At 48.3% G+C, this 19810-nt stretch overlaps 1 protein-coding gene across 1 annotated transcript; it reads right to left on the bottom strand.

Moving 5' to 3' along the window:
- Positions 1-16442: 16442 nt before the first annotated feature.
- Positions 16443-19136, bottom strand: HMX1 (H6 family homeobox 1). The gene is made up of 2 exons (XM_063135612.1): positions 18827-19136; positions 16443-17086 (listed from the first exon to the last, which is right to left on the bottom strand). Exons 1-2 carry the CDS (start codon positions 19134-19136, stop codon positions 16443-16445), a joined length of 954 nt encoding a protein of 317 aa, XP_062991682.1.
- Positions 19137-19810: the final 674 nt, after the last annotated feature.

Below are 19810 nucleotides of genomic sequence, written 5' to 3'. Positions count from 1 at the left end.
AGTTACAGGAAGCCAGATTCTGGCTAGACTTCAGGAAAAACTTCCTGACTGTTAGAGAAGTACGACAATGGAACCAATTACCTAGGGAGGTCATGGCCTCTCCCACACTAGAGGCATTCAAGATGCAGCTGGACAGCCATGTGTCAGATATGCTTTAAGATGGATTCCTGTATTGAGCAGGGGGTTGGAGTCGATGGCCTTCTATGGTCCTTCCGACTCTGCTATTCTTTGATTTTATGATCTTGCTGCACCAGACACCAGTTTTGCCTTCCTCTTTCTCCCCTATCATGATAGATATTCCTCTATCTTCCTCTATCATGAAGCAGTCTGAAGTAGGTGCCTCTGTGTTGCTGCATGGCAGGGGCACGCCTTATCCACTTGGCATTCTTTCAGAATACACTCCTTACCTGATGCTTTTTACTTTATCAAACATGTTGCTTATTTGTGATTATGCATTCCACACAGCCCTCATTCTTTCACACCTCGGTTGACCTCAGGAGGAGGAGATACTGGATGGGAGGCAGCCCAGTGACTTCTCTGCTACTTGGGCTCACGGTCTGCCATTCCTCCACCCTTTGACTACATGAGCTCCAACAAGGGTAAGGAGGTGACTAGCATCCTGGTCAGTGCTGTCATGAATAGGCAGTGACATGTGGTGAGATTGGGATAGACCATAAAGTCTGCTAGGGCAATCACTAGCAAGCCCAGGCAATCAAGCAAATGGCCATTGGAAGAGGGGTGCTTAGATGGAAGGGGTGATGGAAAAGGCAACCTATGTCATGTAAAAGCCAGGCGATTAGCTGATGTACTACTTCCTTGTGGCTGTGATGCTACACTCTCAAATGGCAACAGAGCAGAATAACTAATTTTCCCATGTGGGCCTATGGGCATTCTGGGGAAATGAAGATGGAGCCTCAGCTGATTTTATCTGCAGTGTAGCCTGAAATGTGTTGCTGTTTTTTCAAGTCTCAAAAGGGTCAGAGGCGTAATTATGAGGGTCTCCTTGTGTGCCACATTGGAGAAGGTAGTAATAGAGGAGCTGGGTTAAGAGAGGCCAGAGGCAAGTGTGCAGTTAAAGCCTGGCTGGGGTCAATTTCTAGAGCAGCAAACAAGGATTAGAAGGCCTAGAGGCAAGTGCATACTCAAAAGAGAGCAGCAATAAGAGATTGTCCTAATCCCTGGTGGAGAGGAGCTGGTGACAAAACGCAGTGGATCAGAAACAGAGTCCTGGTGCTACAGGAGCCTGATTGCTAGGAACCTCAGTTCAAGACCTAGCCTCTGCCACCACCACAGCAGCTGCTGGACTGTGAGAACACTTCGGTTACTGATGATAACAAAATGAGTGATTATCTGCTCCATTATATAAATTTGTGCAGCTTGTATTGCTCAATGTATTATGAACTAAGTATCATTTCCTCAAGACATTTTCTTTTTTGGAGTGAAGGACAAGGTAGGTAGAAAATGCAAAATATTGATTTGTACATTATTTTTGTTATTATTATCATCATCATTATTTTAAGGTGGACATCTCAGAAAGCAAGGAGACAAATTTGTTGTTGATTAACATAAACAAATCATTTCATTTGTAGTTGTATCAACTGAGGAGACAACTCGACAGAGGAAGCAGAAGATTCCTAAATTGTGCTGGCATGTGTGGACATGAACTATATAGAGAGATATAGATATAGATATATATCATGACACATTCCAGGTGTTTGAGGAGTGGACATCAAATTATCAAAGAAGAGCTTGTTTTTTAAAAAAATCCAAAACCCTTTCAACTTTTAGAAATCACTTGATACTCTTATAAAGAGAGAACATGGACCCTTTCAAAAAGTGCTTCTTTCTTTGTGTTTACTCCTGCAAATCTATCTATTGCTCAACTTTAAAATTAGGTACAGTGACAGATTTTAATAGCTGAGATCATTTCTATTATTTCTCTTTATAAAAGAGCTATTATTTTATAACAAACTTGGATTTATAAAACGAAGTCTTCTTTATTTTTATTAGAAAGCTCAATGTTAACACTTTATAAATAGGGGATTCTCATAACACGTTTCTGAGGGCGAATGAAGCCAGACCTTCAATGGAAAGTGCAGGAATTTACGGGGAAAGGCTCCCTCAAATCCATTCGGTTGCACAGTCTGCTGCTTATCTCCGTGATGAAAGGAGGACAAATTGAGAAGGGATGGGGGAAAGAAGCTCAGCAACGGGAGAGCAGGCAGCCGGGCGGGCAGGTCTGTGCAACCAGTCCTGTACAAGCGGAGGGCGGTCATTCCTCTTCCGAAAACCGAGGGCGGCAAAGGGAGCGCTTTTTCACCCGGCTGAAACATTTGCCAGCACCGGGGAAGATGAGATCAGGGATGGCGCTTCCCGGATAAAGCAGAGGGAGGGGCGGAGGGAGGGGGTCGTTGCGGGCAGCCAATGCCGGTCGAAGCACACGCGGCCGCCTCTGTCCAGGGCCGCGAAGGCGGCGGCGGCCGGCGCAGCGCCCTGGGCCAGCCGCCCTCCTTCCTCGAGCTGCGGCGGCGGCGGCAGGAGGGGCTTCCGGGCCCTGAGATGGGCCGGGGTGCGTGGGGCCGGGCTTGACCGGCGCGCCGGCTGCCCCCGAGAGCGCGCCACCCACCCCGGCGGCTGAGGGCTGCCCTGGGCCGCGCGCCCTCAGCCGTCCCCGGATGCGCCCCAGGCGCCTTCGTGAACTCCTACCGGCCCTGCCGTTTAAGTGCCGCGTGAGCGGGCGAAAGAAATGGGGGCGGAGCAGAACAGCGCTCTGCTCGTGCTCAGGAGCGCCCACGCTACTTCCTCTTTGCCCACCTGCCAAAGCCGCCCTAGAAGCAGGCAAGGGCCGCCGCCCACGCGCTGGCCGGCTCGACAGACGCCCGGCCTCCCCGCGCCGCCGCCGCTTCCGCCTCCTCGCAGGAGCGCCGCTTGCCAGGCTTCTGCGTCGGGAGGCTGTGGACGGCTAAAGGCCGCTCCGGCCCGGGAGGCCGCTCTTGCGGCGCCAGCGGCCTCGTGCCCTGCTCTGGCGCCCCAGCCGCGGGACGGCCCCGGCGGTCGCTGCTCCAAAGCCCGCGCCGCCCCCTCAGGGCTGCACCTCGGGGGTGGGGGAGAGACGCGCGGGGTCCTTGGCAGCCTAGACGGCGGCAAGGCAGCTGCCGGGCAGCGGGGATGGGGGATGGCGGTGGGGAAGGGAGAGGCACGGGGCGGGGCCGAGCTGGGGAGGGCATCGGCGCTAGGAGCGTTCGAGGGAGGCAGGGAGGGACGGAGCGCGGCGCCTGGGTCTGGCGGGCACCGGTGGGAGCAGGCGAGGCTGCTGGTGGTGGAGAGACGCGCCGTCCCCTGAGAGACACCGGCGAAGGAGGCGGCGACAGGACCGGTTGGGGCACCAGGAGGCCACCCAGACGGCTCAGAGCAGCGAGCTGGACAATGTTGATTTTCAGCAGCATTTATCACCGCGCTTCAATTAAAAGAAACCTTCCAGGGCTGATCAGTCATTATGTATTGTTATGCAGGGCTGGTGCAAATAAGAACCGCTGGAGGCCTGGCCAAAGGCCACAGTTCTCGATCCATGGTCAGCTGCCACCTGGGGCAGGAGAGCGAGGGGCCTTCTCGGCGGAGGGAGGCAGCCGTGGAGGAGCTCAGCTGGAGAAACACGTTTGCAGGACCTCGCGGCAGCGCGCCCCTCGGACTAGGAAGGACACGCAGGAAAAGGAAGGACTTCTTTACGCAGCACACAGTTAAACGATGGAATTCACTACCACGTGATGTGGTGATGATGGCCACTAATTTGGTTGGGTTTAAAAAGGGTTTGGATAAATTGCTGGAAGAGAAGGCTGCTAGTCTATGTGGCAGTCAGCCTATACACACTGATTCCTGGGGAACATGGGCAGTAGGGTGCTGTTGCACCCATGTACTACTTGTGGGTCCCTGGTTGACAGCTTGTTGGCCACTGTGTGAACAAAGTGCTGGACTGATAAACCCTTGGTCTGATCCAGTATGGCTCTTCTTATTCTCTTATGAACACACACTGGGGAAATCTGGCACACGGTTTACAACACAAGAAGAAGAAACCTGGTGGTGGTGGGAGGTAAATTCAAGGTCCCAGAGAGAGAGAGAGAGATGGATGGATGGAAGAGGCCCTCCTGGGCCAGCAAGGTGAGGCCCAGGACTCTTCGGAAAGCACACCTGGGTCAAAGGCTGACCACTCTCCCTTCATGATTAAGGCTGTCTAGAATGGCATTCATGGGTTCCTGGAGAACAGGAGGGGTCTTGGTTGTTTCTTACTTTGAGGGCCTCATCCATATCCTCGTGGGTAACCTTTGGGCTGTGCCAGCAGTGCACAAGACAAAAGAAAGTACAAGCAAAGCCAGAGGAAAAGGAAGCAGCAGCCAGGCACCTCTAGGTATGGATCCAGCTCCAACTGAGAGCCCCGTCCATCCTGCTACAAAATGTCACTGACAAGGCCATCTGAGTGAAAGGAAGCGGCAGCCAGGCAGCCCTCCATTGTGCCTGGATCTGTACAAGGCTATGAGATGGAGAGGAAGCGGAAGCCCTTCCACTGTGTCCACAACCTGAACTTGGCAGTGTAAATTTGCTCTTTTTTTCCTCCTTCCTCCCAATCCCCTTCCCTTTTGTGTCATGTTTTTTATATTGTGAGCCTACGGGCAGGAACTCTTTTAAGAATTATTGTTGGAAGCCACCTTAGGAGTCTTTTTTGGCTACAGGGTGGGATAAAAGTGCTGTAATAAATAAATACATGCATACATACAATCATCAACTTTATTATGGTCACTGACCAGACTTCACACATACAAAAGAGTAGGGAGAAATTACATACAAATTTGAGAAATATGCAACAAAATCTATGGAGAGTCCTTATTCTCATGGCATTCAGAAAGAATTTAGCAAAAGCCTCAATTGTATCTCTGTCCTCCCTGGTCCTGAAGCAATAAAGGAGTGCATTAATTTGTAATCTGATGTAAAGCAATAATTTCTCTCTAATCTCTATATAAAAAGAGGAATGCAGTAGATAACCAATTCAATTTCATTGCTTCCACATTTTTTAAATTTTTTATTACATTTTTATACTGCCCAATAGCAGAAGCTCTCTGGGCAGTTCACAAAAATTAAAACCATCATAAAACAACCAACAAATACAAAATACAGTTTAAAAAGCAGTATAAGTGATCGGGAAAACTGATTTTCTGAAACCTCTCCTGTAACAGAGCAGATGGCAGGACATTAAATCTTGCCAGAGTTGGTGCATGCTGACATTTAGGGATATGAAGCATTGAAAAATACTTCACTTCAATTCCGTAATTCAGTTTAACACCTAGAAACAGAGGAGAGCACATTCTGTCTGGAACAGATCTTACAACTTGTAGGTCACAGTCCTTTTACCCTTTGAGACAGAAGAGTGTTGACCTGTTTTGCTTCCATCATTAATAGAGTCTGGGGCATAAACCCAAAGAGATGGTTTTATTCCAGAGTAATTCCATCGACTCAGTGACATATGGGTCATTACGTGTCCTGTGGAGATAATCTGAAGAACCAAGGCTGTACAAGCGAATCCAAAATTTGAGTGCACTCAACCAAGCTCTTTCAGGAGGCCAAGGATAGAATTCTATTAAAGGGTTAACAGCTTTGATCCAAATTGTAATTCCATTTGTCAACCGCATAAGGGTTTGGCCTTAAAAACTTTAAGCGCAGCAGTTACAAATTGACCTCCTTTGGTATAACAGAACCTTGTGATTTCAGCAGCTCTAATATTGGCTGCTACTCTGGCCCTCTCTCTCTGCAAAGACCAATTAAGTGTTTTATGAAAGTATATACCCAAATATTTATAACCAGAAATGTGTTAAATGTGGTTACCATTCACAGACCATCCAAAGATGAAAAGACCAGCACTTTGGATTTATCATAAATAGACACAGCCCATTCACACATGTCCATCCACACGCACTCATCCTTACAAAACATTGAATAGGTAGGTTGTCCTGCCTTTTGGTCCAGTGTGTCTATGGACTTCAATGGGAGTGCAGATCTCAGTGATTTCCTATTGTGAATGATAAGGAAGTATTCTTTGGATGAAGAAAGGGAGAGGGAATCCTTCTGAAAAGCCTTTAAGGTTTTTTCACTTGATAAAGACCCATATCGAAAGGCCTTGGGAACAACCAGTATAGCTGGATCTTGTTTGTCTTTGGTTTCCTGCTTTACTGCTCTTTTTCTGATCCCTATTGCTATTGTGGCCCACGAGATAGGGAAGTATCGCGGGCATGTGCCAGGGGGCTGTGCCCCATATGCCAGGGAGGCCTGCATTTGCTTCACAGAGACAGGAGAGTTCGGGGTGCGAAGGGATCCAGAGATCCGTCTCTCAGGGAAACCAGAACTCGAGCTTGGAGTGGGTGGGCGGGTGTCCTCTTCCCATCTGCTGAGTTGTTTGGAGAAGGGGGGAGCTTCCTTGAGTTCTGGGGCTCAAGACGGTTACGTTTTCTGGGGATTCCCCTCAAATGTGTCAGTGAGCGCCCGTGCATACAATAGAGCAGGAATGGTGGAAGACCGAGGCCAGGTCTGCCATATTCTGTCCATTGGTTCCCCAACTACAAAACCATTCCTTTGAATTGCCCAGTTTATGGCTGGAGTTTGACTCTTCTCCTCCAGCTGCAAATGTGCCCTACCAGGGTGAGCAATTATGCTGAAAGCAATTAGAAGCTAGTGTCGACTGCAGCAAAAGCAACAAGGAGGAACAAGCAGCGTTGGTAATAAGAAATGCGTTAGTCTTCAAGGTGCCAGAAGACTCGTTGTGGTTTATATTAGAATTGCTGACCTTCTATAAAAGATAATTGAGCTAGAGTTAGCTCGCACTGAAATGAGCGCATCTTTAGACCTGGAGCATCAATTATGGAAAAGGCTGGCGTGGTTCTTTGAAAGAGGAAAGATGAGGATAGAATATGATTTCGCGCGCATGCGCGCGCGCAACCAAACACCTGTGGCTTTTTCTGTTGCCTTGCAATAAAACAATCTATGCTTAAAATTAAGGCACACTTACCTGGGGGTGAGCCCCCGTGCACAAAGTGGGACGTCCATCTGAGGCCTCTGCAGAGGCTCCCGTTGAAACCAGAATAACTTTCTCTGTGCTCTTTCCTGGCACTGGCCTAGAATCCTGTGGGAGGGGCTGGCCTGGAGCATCTGATGGTGTAAGGAGTTAAACAAACCCTTCCTAGTGTGCTGAGGCATTTTAGAGGAGAAAAAGGAATCCCAATAGCTGGGACGTGTTTTAAACAGGGGTGGTGGTGGTTCCCACCTTGATCTGATCTTTATCCTTGCCCCTAAATCGGATGTTACTCACCGGGATGGGGGAGCGTTGTCAGGTCAGGTGAAGGTAGGAAAGAGGCTGTTTTACTGTTCCGGCCAGGCGAGGCTTCCGGGCGATTCAACGCCAGTTGAACAGCATCGTTGTGTACGATGTCCAAGCCCACTTTCTTCTCTAAAAGGGAGTCTTTTAGGGAAAGAACATAAGGGAGAAATAGGGGGGCTTTCTGGTGTTCGGAAGCATTACAACAACAACAACAACAACACTCATTTCACTGGTTTTATTTCACCTTGCTAATCTGGAGTGTGGCTTTGCCCTGATGGAACACACTGTTTGTAAAATATAATCGAAATGTCTATCTGGACCGCCAAGTTACCTCTAAACTGAGATTTGGTCTTGGGGTGGTTCTTGAACACTGTTTAAAAAATGGAGCGGGGGACGGGAAGTACCCAGGCTGTAAGGCACAAAATTTGTGTTTCGGGTCTTTTTCATCTCTTTATAGATTGATGAATGAGTTTTGCAAGCCCTCCATCTGAAATTTTACGGGTTTGGGTTTGAATCTGGCTGTTATTTGTGGGGAGAAACTCTGTCTCCCTTTTAGAAATGCTCCATGACTGCGCGTTCTGAAAAAAAGGAAGGACCTGGCTATCTTCGCACTGCTATCCTATCTAAGACTCCATCGAACACGCTGGCTGCATCGCTGTGCGTAGAGAGGACGCCTAAATCCCACAGACGTCGGCGAGATTTAAGCAGCCTGTGGGCAGGACTGTAGCCGTTGTGGGAAAGCAAGTTCGGCTGAAATCTCGGGGTGCTTGAGCTGAGTTAAACGTGTTCGTGATGGAGGCGCGACGGCGGCCCTTTGGGCCTCCCCGTCTGCGCCTGGCTGGCTGATCTTGCGAAGACAGTTTTCAGCAGAGCAATGCCGAAAGTTAAAGCGAAACAAGGTATAAAGTGTAAATACATCTCATTGCAAAAGCGACGGAGAATTTTCCCTGGGCTATTGGGCCCCAATCCATTCCCAAATAACGAGGCGATCCTACCTCCTCTGAGTGACAAATAACCGACTTCTAGGACTCCCGTGGTTTGAACTGGTGTTACGAGCTGGCGACGCGCCTTCACGCGCCTTGATCCCGCGAGAATCTAGCGGCTCCCTGACGCGCTCGCCGCCCTAACAGCCACCTTGACGTTGAGTTCTAGCCAACGTCAGTCTAATTTAAGCTCCATTCATTTCAATGGGTCTAATCTAAATTGGACTAACGTTGGATACAACCACGTTGTCATAGAAGTCATAGCGCTTAGAAGTGAATGGGAAAGAAGTTGAAAACGCACCGGGGGCGGGGGGTCTTCTGGTGTCTTACCACTGGCCCGCTTCTAACTGGATTCTGTAAGTAGGAGGGCGTCCAGCGGAGCTGTGTCACCCAGCAGCACAGCCTTCGCCACCGCTGCCGGCAGAATTCCAGGCACTCTGACTTAGGAGCACAACCCGTTGGGTATAGCGGGATTTCCTTTTGTGTAAAACACATCCCACTGTATGGGACAGGGCTTACGCCTGAGTCAGTGTGCGCAGGACTCCGGCCTCGGCTTCTTGGCCGCTGCCGCCCCTGGAGGGAGCTGGCCGCCGCCGCCGCCGCCGCCGCCGCCTTCCACTCTTATCAGGATCCGGATGACATAACTTTCGGAGGGGAGGGGGGAGGGGGGCGCGCAACTCTCCCTGACGAGTTAGTTGGCGCTGAAGTGGGCCGCGGCGGCGGCGGCGGCAGCGGCGGAAGTCGAGCTCCGCCAGACAAATGTTGTGGAGGAGGCCTTTAAGGGCATTTGGCTTTTGAAGAGCTATTGACCAAGGGGCGCTCGATCCGTTCACGTAAACCGCTTTGGGGGCTTTGCTGGGAAGCGCAGTAGAATACTAAGAAGAAAGGTAGAGTGTCGAACAAACAAGCGATTCCTCTCGATTGTGGACTCGGTTGGCAGGAGCCGTCGAAACGGTCTTTATTCGAATAGAGCCGTATTTGATTTTTTTATTATTATTTGAATAGAGGTCTTACACGTGTTTCATTTCATTTCAGTGGAGTAAAGCTGCGATCCAGAAAGAAATAGCACTTACTGCCGTGTAAATATGGTTAGGACTAAAATTCCTTGATGCGTGTGGAAATGAGGGACCAGCCAAGCAAATCATGCACTGGGTTGCATTTGGGCCTCCGACCAGATTTCCCTGCCGTTCGTGGACATTTGCATTGCTTGCCTAAAATAGGAGTTCTTTTCATCAACACGGGTCGTTGTTGTTGTTGTCGTTTACTACGATTTTCCAGAACAGGCATGCTTTTTAGGAAAGAAATAGAGTCCAAATAAAACTCAGTCCTACTCTGAAGAGGAAGCGGTGTTCAGTATCAGTGTGCCTCTAGAGCGACTTCTCTGCCCCTACGCGCACCCACACGCACCCACACGCGCACAGGCCCACCCCACGCGGTGGGCTTCATCAGCTTCCGATCTCGCCTCTCACTCGGGTCCCACCGTTTCTGTGGCTTAATCAGTCCTTCCTTCAAGAGCTGGCAGGGCCATAGGGTTTGTTGGCTGTCTTGAGCACTGGGGCGTGCAAAGGCGACGCGTGGGCCTCGGAGCGCCCTGCTTCCTTTCGGTGTTCTTGGGTGTATTCAGAACCCATCAGAAGTGACAGGAACGTTGTGCTTCCCTCTCCCCCCCCCCCCCCTTAAAGATGTAGACGTGTCATCTTTAACATGCCTTTGAAGGCCGCTACACCTACGCAGCATTTCGAAGGGCAGTAGCTCACCATGACCGTCCCCACCATGGCCCCCAAGGAGGATCCACAGCCAGGCCTCCAGGAGATGGCTGATAAATTAGATGGCAGATCGACGAGAGCCACACGAGAGTGGCTGGAACGCGGGAGATCAGAGCTCTGGTCCCAACTCGGCCCCTGGCCAGACACTGGCCCTCAGCCTCACAGGGCTGTTGCGGAGAGGAAGAGAAGCATGTAAGAACCAGGGGGCCCGTGCAAAAGGAAGATGGGCAGGATAGGAATGTATTGATAAATACACAAAGTAAAACTTGGCGCTCTGCTATTTCTATCCAATGCATCTAGCACTCTGGTTTAAAATTCCAACTTAAAACACAGACTTCCAAAGCAAACAATCTCATAAAATATTACAGTTAGGTTTAGTGGAAATGACTGCAATACTAAGCATAGTTACTTGGGAGTAAGCTTAGTCATGCTTGCTTCTGACTGAATAGGCTTAACTTATAATACAATTTGAAGTTTAACAGAAGATTCCACCAGCTGAAATGCAACCTTTGACTTTTAATTAAACATGGGAACTATCTTGCAAAGAAGTGTTAATATTTAAACTGCTAGTGTGAAGTAAGAAGCACATCAAAGAAAAGGAATGAAATATCCAACTTCTACTTTATTATTTTTCTCATTCTCTGACTTCCTCTACTTTAATCTGCTTCAAATAATAAACTTGAAAGCCTCCTTATCACAGGGTTCCCTTGCCAGAATCAGAACAATCCCTCTACTATCTTGATGCCCAGGCAGATGATTTCAAGTTTCTGCTCTTTAAAAAAAGGTCCCAGAGCTGCGTTCCCCACCTCGCTCCCCACCAGGCAACACCGCGTTTTCCTAGAGATCCTCGAGGGTTTAAATCTCAGAGGCAAATACCATTAATTGAACACTCCAACGACATTCCTGTGTTTCCCCCCTGAACGGTGGCTGAATTTGAAAGTTAAAACAGATTTGGGGTGAGACTGCAATCCTGTGCACTGTAACTTAGGAACAAGACCCATTGAACCCACGGGACTTACTTCCGAGTAAACATGAATAGGATCGTGCCATGAGCTTCTTCTTCCCAGCCCTTTCCTCTGCTTTGCCTGTTACAATGGCCAGAGATATCTCGATATTCACCGCCCTCTTTGTTTGCACGCTCACTTAGAAGTAAATACTCCTGGAGTCACTACCGAAGTGCCAAGGCTAGTACCACCCCACCCACCCCGGTGAACCTAAGCGTCCCACCGCAGGTCGTGGGGTCACTAAAAGAGTGGACTGGCAGAAGGAAAGAAAGTGAACGATTGCTTGCGGCAGGGTCTTGCTATTTACTGTTTTACTCTGTACAGCATCATGTACATTGATGGTGCTATATAAATAAATAAATAAATAATAATAATAATAATAATAATAACAATAATAACGCAGCGTCGTTCGGGGACCCTGAGCTCTCTTACTTGGGAACGGAGGCCCCTTGTGAATGCACTTAGGATCAGGATATTGAGAAACTCCAGTAAAGCCTTCACTTGTGAAGCAGCCTCTTTCTTTTTCAAAGCTACCAGCAGGACAGAAGCAGTGTGGCTATTTCCCACTCCATCACACCCACTTCAGTAAAATCCCGCATGATAGTGGGGTGAGGTTGAAACGTTTATCTTAAAGGATAAGATAGAAGCCCAAGAAGGGGTTACCGGGCATTATTCGCTGTTTGTTCATTTTTAAAATTCTCACAAGATTGGAGGGGTCTTTTTACTCCTGTAGCTGCCATCTTAAACATCTGGGGGTAAGTCCCATACAAGGACAGGGGACGTACTCCTGAGCAGACAGGCAGAGAGCTACACTGGACGTTTCATTCTGTGCTGCTCAGTTTTGTATGCATGATTGACAAAATGGCTTCGTGCGTGGTAGAGTTCAGCAGGAACATACGCCTCCTCCTCCTCCTCCTCCTCCTCCTCCCTTTGCTCTTTCATAATTCATCTTAAATTGCTTTGACGCCTAGTATTTCTCTTTGTTCGGTTCAAGTGAGCCCACAACACGGGTTTCGCTTAGCAATGAGGATGTTGAAATCAAAATTATGAGAAACCGCGGACGCAGTACCGAGGAGAACCATCTTTTTGCCCACGTTCAGAGTTTTAAAGTGTAAACCAAAAATCTGCCGCCTTCACTGGGAGAATGCATTTTCACCGCATAAGGACTTGCCTGCCAAAAGATATAACAACCCATCGTATCTGGCCAATTTTCACAGAACGGGACGTCCACACTGACGTTCGCTCTCCACCCACAGCAACTGCAGACGCGTTTCTCTCCTCGGCCCCCTCCCGAAATAATACGAGGCGTGGAGGGATGGACGAAGCATTTCGAGACCTCTTTCGTAGGCTACACAGAAAGCAGCTCTTGCTCGGTCGCCGCCGTTGTGGCCAGGTGGGCCCGGAGCCCTGGACATTGTGCCTCTGTGACAAGACAAGGTCATCACTTGGTGGGGCTCCTGCTCGTGTTGAAGTCAGAATTTAGAGTGTGGTGAATCATTCAGGGTTTATACTTTTAAGGGTCCAGGCGACTTCCTGAAGGTTTCTGCCCCGAACCCTCTGCAGAAAAAGGAGAGCTGAGAATTCCGAGGCCTCCTGTCTGCCTCTCATGTACACAAGAGCATCATGACACAGGTTTATGTCCATAAAAAAATCTCAGCTGTAAGATGCGGATTTAGCTCTCAAGATGTTTCGAGACGACTTTGATTTCCCTCGCTGTGATCCTGGCACGCTTGCTTACCATGACCTTCAACTGCAATCAGTGGTGATGATAAATACCACCACCGGCAGCAGCAACAATATATATTTATGTAAGGCTTTTTGAGCATTCAAAGTGCTCCACTTACATTGCGTCTATAATTTACCCTACAATCCTATGTACAAATATTTGGAACTAAACTCCATTGGATTAGATGGGTCTTCCTTTCGAGTAAATACATATAGGATTGATAAGACATAATGTACAATATTATTATTATTATTAGTATTATTATTATTATTATTATTATTATTATTATTATTATTTATATAGTGCCATCAATGTACATGGTGCTGTACAGAGTAAAACAATAAAATAGCAAAACCCTGCCGCATAGGCTTACATTCTAATAAAATCATAATAAAACAATAAGAAGGGGAAGATGAGCAGGATATTGCACTGTGAAAGTGGTATGAAAGCGGTATGTAAAAGGCAGGAGCCACACGACTGCTTTATAGCAGTATGGGCCCACTGACACATACCATATACCACTTCCATAGTGCTATATCCTGCTTGATGACTCAAAAAAACAGACAGCCTTTACAATTTTTAATTGAATTTTATCATCCATGCTTTAGGTTTCAGTTGTTTTTTAAACAGACAAATTAGAAATCCCCACCACCATTCCTTACTTTCAAGGAAATATCACTACAAGTGTCATCTATCCTTTAGCTTATCCTTTAGTCTTAAAAGCCTAGGTGCAGAGAAATTCATGGTGTACTTCGGGATATTCCAGTGCCTTTAGCATTCATAAAGCATAATTGAAAAATCAAACTTTCACATTCAGGACATTGCATGCTTACTCTGAAGTAAATTCCCCAAGTCATTGGGGTTTATCCTAATGTATATGTATAGGATTGCAGTCCTGAAGCACAATCCTCAGCATATTTACTCAGAAGTAAGGTCCCTTGAATTCAATGGGACTATTTCCCAGTAAATATATTCAGGATTCTGCAATTAGAGTAGTAGCTGCAGATCAGTTCCACTCCTTTTGGAAAACCCTTTAGAAAGGAGAACCCAAAATGATAAATTTCAAGATTAGAATACATGAACAAATATTTATTGAAATAATCAGAAGGCCTTTTTAAAAAAAAGAAGAAGCAAGAAGACATTTTTAAAAATCTTGCCTATTCATTTGGAGCTGCCAGTTTATTTCCTAAAAAGGACATTTAAAATTACCCCCAAGCATTTTCTAGGAAGGAGATAGGTCAGATGTATCAAGAGAAAGAGGAATTACTCCTGGGTTGGTATACTTACATGCAACCAAGTGCCATCTGTTTCATTCTTGGATAATGAGGGAGCAGAGGTTTTTTGGGAAAGCTATTAGGGTAAAATTAAACTAGCTTTCTGTGCTATCTTGGATATGTGTAAACACGTGGATCAAGGAACAAAAGACTCACATTAACCTGGGACTTCCAGCCTATTTTCCTGGTAAGTAAATCCCACTTAGTTCAGTGGAATTTACTTCCTAGGTATGCCTAAAACTGTGGTCTGAAGGATGAGCTGCTCTGGATCACACCTTCAATGCAATCCATTTTCTTTTGGTGTTGGTGTAACAATAATAACAAATGTGTTTCATCATCAGAGTCTCACAGCACTGAAAGGCACAAAGACAGAAGAACCACTGAGGGCCATTCCTAATGGGTGAGGACAAGATGGATGAGTATTACATACATATTGCCTCCTTTATCAATAATATTTTAGAATGCAATATTTAACAGATCAAATATCCTGGGTTTTGCCACAACCAACAACTATTTCAATAACCTATGAATTCAACGGAATTTACTCCCAGGTAAGTCTATATAGAATTGCACCCTAAGGCATTTTTTCTGCCTCAGTCCACAATACTTCAAGTCATTTATACCAAAATGAGTGGGCGTTTTCACATAAGAATGTATTATGTTTATGCAGTTAAAAACTGATTTATAGAGTGAATTATGAGTCATTTAAATACATGACTCAAAATGCTAACTGAAATACCAACAAAATAAATTTTACATTTTTCATGTTTCATTGCCATCTTTTAGTGTAGACTAACTTTTATCCTAGAGTCAATAATTCATATTTAGAAGTGGAACAAGTAAAGAATTTGAGAAGCTGTATTTGTAGAAAACATTCCCTTCAAGCTGTATGGGCAAGCTTTTATCCCTGTTCCATTATTACGGGCTATTTCATAGTCTAACCAGAAATGGTTACTTTGTTCCAAATATAAATTAGATATAAAAAAATAGTAAACTCTTTTTAAAATATGGAGAAAGGGCCGGCCACCCTTAAAAAATCCAAGATCTACTAGGCAATTAGCTGTGACCTAACAAACTAAATTATATTTGAATTAATACTACATTAATACATATGATCAAAAGTTGACCTTTCACCAAAAATGACTATCTAGATAACCTTCTTTCTTTTCTTTCGCTATTAAATTTGTTACAACAAACTGCTGAACTTTAGGATTAATTTTGTGACTAGGTGTTACTTTTAGAAATGTTTAAGAAGAGAAAAGGGTTATTTAAAGAAACCTAGTTTAAGCATGCATAATACTTCATATAATAACCACATTACAGTTGTTAAAGGCATCAACTGAAGTTTTACTCTAAAATGTTGTGAACTGAATAGGTCATTGAGCATTCCAGCTTTCCACAGAAAACAGAAAAGTATTCTATGATTGAGTGTAATCAAAGTAACTGGCTAATAGGTAAATTGATCTTCATGGAGTAGTTAAATAGAATTAGGCTATAATATGATATCAGTATTATAGGATGTTCTAATAGAGTGCTCTGAAGCAATGGCTGAAGAGAGCAAATAATTATCTAGAGTTTGCACCATAAATTAACAGTAATTGAATAATTACATGCATTATATTTCTTGGCTTCTTTATATCTAAAATATTACAGCAAGAAATACAGTTATTTTCTCCAATTTGCATTAAAACAGCCCAAATTTCAATAATTATTTTTAAACTGGAAAATAATCCTCTTTATTATGCAATAATTCCAGTTTAATTTAAGGGAGGCAGAAAATGACGATCGACTTTAATGCAGACCTCCTTATACCTTTCCTAGAAATGAAACCGAATGAAAAGTCTTCAGAAGGCAGGTGAAAAGGAAAAACATCAACAACACCCTACTTTAATTCCAATAATCCAGTTTCTCTAAATCTTCTTTGTCATATGACAAGGCAATAAACTGTGAGATTCACGTGTTTTCAATTATTATTTTGAGCTGAGGAAGAGTTGTAGTCGGTGTGGGAGAGGGGAACGGTGTCCCTGACATTGTGGCTAGAAAAGTAAAAATCTTTACATTCTTTTCTTGCTCAATAAGAAATACTGGGAGATCAGCAGCGTCTCGGGTGCCGCGTTTTCCCACAGTTTCTGGAAAGGACGCTCGATGTACCTGACGTCACTGGAGATGTCCAAGTAACAGCGGTCTGGCGACTTGCTTGTTTGTTTGTTTGAATTACGAAGCCCGAAAAATATGTTATTGCACCGTTAAAACAATCAAAAGCATCGAACCAAGTAGGCTGGCGAGAGAACGGAGAGGGCGAACAGGTGGGCAGCAGGAGGGCGCCTCGGGATCAGACGAGTCCGGCCATCTGCGACCTTAGAAAGGGCACCGAGGCGGCGGCGGCGGGGAAGGGGCTCAGGGGGTAGGTGGCGCCGCTGGACACGGCCACCAGCGGCGGGGAGCCGTGGGGCGGCGGGGGCGGCAAGGCGAAGCAGCCCAGCGCTGCGCCCGCCAGGGAGTTTTCGTGGTACAAAATGGGCACGCGGACCACCCTCTGGGCCGCGTGCGGGACGTTGGCGGCCTCCAAGTCCGCGGCCAGCTGCCGTTTCCATTTGTTCCGGCGGTTCTGGAACCAGATCTTCACCTGCGTCTCGGTGAGGTGGAGCGAGGCGGCCAGGCCGGCCCGCTCGGAGCTGCTCAGGTAGCGCTTCACGTCGAAGGTGGACTCCAGCTGGAAGACCTGGCTGCGGCTGAACACCGTGCGCGTCTTCTTCTTGCGCCCGGCGGCCCGCGCCTCGCCCGAGTCGGACTCCTCCACCCGCTCCTCTTCCAGGCCGCTGCCGCTGCCGCTGCCGCCGCCGCCGCCCGCCAACTCCGCTCGCCCTGCGGCGGGTCTCAGCTCGGCGGCCAGCTTCTCATAGCCGGCGGCGGCGGCAGCGGTGGCGGCGGCGGCCTTCTCCTCGTCGGCGATCTCCGGAGAGTCTCTGTCACTGGCTGAAGAGGAGGGAGACGAGAAAGAAAGACGCCGGAATGTTTCTTCTGCAAGCAAAGGCTCCCCTGCGGCGACCTTTTATCGCCCCCCCCCCCCAACCAACCAACCCCTGGCTCCTGTAGCAGGGATTATTCTGCTGCAGTCCAGGGGCTCCCCCATGGATTGGCGCTTGCACTTGAACTCTAATGATCGTTCCAGCGACTAAGAGGTAATTGACATTTTAGAGTCACAGAACGGTTATTATTGGCCCCAGGGTTGGCACTGCTTTTGTCGCCTCATTATGCTTATTCTCCGCCTCCTTACAATCTTACAACCCACTTAGGCCTGAAGTAGAAGGAAATGGTGGTGAGGGAAGACTAAGCAACCGCTGGTTATGCCAGCCTCTTTGAAGATCATGCCTAGCAGACTGGCTTAAAAGTATCCATTAAGACCAATGCGTCTTACTTAATTCAAAGTAGACCTGGTTATGATTCAGGTGCCAAAGCCTGACCATCAGGACTCATCTTGAGTGGCCGGGTGGGTGAGCGTTTTGCCTCCGGTGAAAGTTAAACGTGCAGAACGGGGGCTATAGGTCAGGGGGCCAAATACACATATACATTAAAACAGAATGCGTTGAAAAATAAATAGACAGTAAAAAGCCCGGTAATCCAGTTGCTCCTAACACTCCCCCAATCCCCCCAAAGTCCCTCTTGCGGCTTAGATCTCTCTTTTTGAGTGAAAACAAAGCCATCTGAAAGCAAAAGCAAAACCAAAAGACACCTCTGATCCACATTTAAACCAAAACATTTGGATGAAAGTAGATTCCTTCCCTTAATCGTACTTGTGGTTGCTTCAAACCGACCCTAAGTACTTTGCTTGGAAGTCGGTTCTTTTGGGGGTGGGGGTGGGAGTGGGGGCTTTGCTTGCAAGTTCTGTGTTTATAAACGCTCTTCAAATCCAAGCCCTTGAGCTTAACTAGATTGTGGACTGAGCTGAACTCGGGAATGGAAACTGAAGAAGGATCATAATTCGACAGAATTATGAAAAAGGATCATAATTCGACAGAATGTATATATTCGAATTTTCATATATACGGTTTATATTTTCATAAAAGGGAAACTGTTTCATGTTTCCAGAAGAAGACATGGTTGTAAAGCGGTTAAAGATAAATATTACTTCTTTCACCTAGAAGATCTTAATGCTGTTTCTCAGCAAATACACATGGATGTAAAAACTCGGGGATGGGAATGGCCCGCTGAGAGCTGTTCGTTTAAATGTAATTTTCTGCACTAGAAATGGTGGTATAGTGACGAAAAAGGAAGGAAGGAAAAGTTGCAGTTACTGTGTCTCCCTCTTTGCACAGCCGGCTTTGGATATTCCGGCTTTGAGAGTCTAGGGATTCAGAATAGGTTTTGTTTGGCTCGAAGTGCCATGTCCGGTGCCGCCCGTAGCTGGCTAGAAGCTAACTGGGTTCTCGAGGGGGGGAGATTTCTGGCGGGAGCTAACGTCCCCCTCCCACCGCCCCCTCCCTAGGAGGCCGGAGCACGTCGGTCCCCGCGTTCCTGCACGGTCCCCAACCCCACACCGGGGTTTCACCCTGGCACCTGGCTCGGGACGGGGGCTCCTGGCCTGCTCCCTGGCCTCCGGCCTTGGGCGAAGCACACCCCCGCGGCGGCCGTCTCGCGAGCTGCAGGGCGCGCGAAGGGGGCTCCGGGATGCCCGGCAGGCGGCAGCTGCTGCGATCCTCGACGGCGCGGACTTACTTTCCGGACTGGCGCGCCCAATGAAAGCCACGTGCGCTCTTCTGTACCAGCCCACGGTGCTGTCTCGGAGCGGGTAGCCGCGCAGACCGAGCCCGAAGGGCGAGACCTGGCACTGGCAGCAGGCGACGGAGCAATGGCTGCCAGCGAACCCACTCCGCGCGCGCGTCTCTTTGTGGTGCTCGTCGGCGCTGTCCGGCTTCTTCTCGTCCTTGGCTTTGGCTCCCAACAAATTCGCGATTAAAAAAGAGGACACGCGGGCGGAGGCCGAGGCGGAGGCGGAGTGGGCGCGCTCCGAGGCTTCGTCCGGCATCATCGAAAGGAGGCGAGCGCCGCCAGGGGTGCCGCTGCCGCTGCTGCTGCCCCTGCCGCCGCCGCCGCCGCCGCCCGGGCAGCTTCCGAGGCGGTCGCCCGGCGCAGCCTCACTGGGTAGGGAGAGGCATGTTTAGGACGGAATCATGCCAGCTCGCCCTCGCCCGCTGCCCTCGTTCCCTGCACGGGCAGGGCGGAGGGAAGCCCCCGTCGGAGGCGCCAGATCCTGCGCGAAAACGAGCAGGAGGAAAGGAAGATGTCAGGGGAGTCAAACGCCTTACAAGCGTGGAGTCCGTCTCCGATTGGACGCGCAGGGCGGCAAATGGCACGGCTGAAGGCAGGGAGGGAGGCCGGCCGGCGGAGGAGGAGGAGGAGGAGGAGGCGCTGGGGAGCGCGCCCGCCCGCCCGCCAGACAACGCGCCGCCCCGGGGCTGCCAGCTTTTTTTATTTAGGTCAATCGGGGAGCAAATCAAAACGCAGAAAGCCAGGCGCGCTGGCCACAGTGCCGGGAGAAAGGCCGGAATCCGGGCCTCCCATTGGCCAGCCTAAAGTGAGGGGACAGAGCAGGCGGCCAATCCTGCCCTCTGCCGCGGAAGGATGCTGAGGACAAGGACTCCCCAATGGGCCAGTTCCCTGAAGCCCCTCCTCCGGACTCCTTACTTGGACCCGCGGTGT

Source organism: Elgaria multicarinata, chromosome 10 (genome assembly GCF_023053635.1).
Source record: "Elgaria multicarinata webbii isolate HBS135686 ecotype San Diego chromosome 10, rElgMul1.1.pri, whole genome shotgun sequence".
NCBI classification, from domain to species: Eukaryota; Metazoa; Chordata; class Lepidosauria; order Squamata; family Anguidae; genus Elgaria; species Elgaria multicarinata.
The sequence above is the reverse complement of the archived record's forward strand: the minus strand, read 5'-3'. Positions and strand labels throughout refer to the sequence as shown.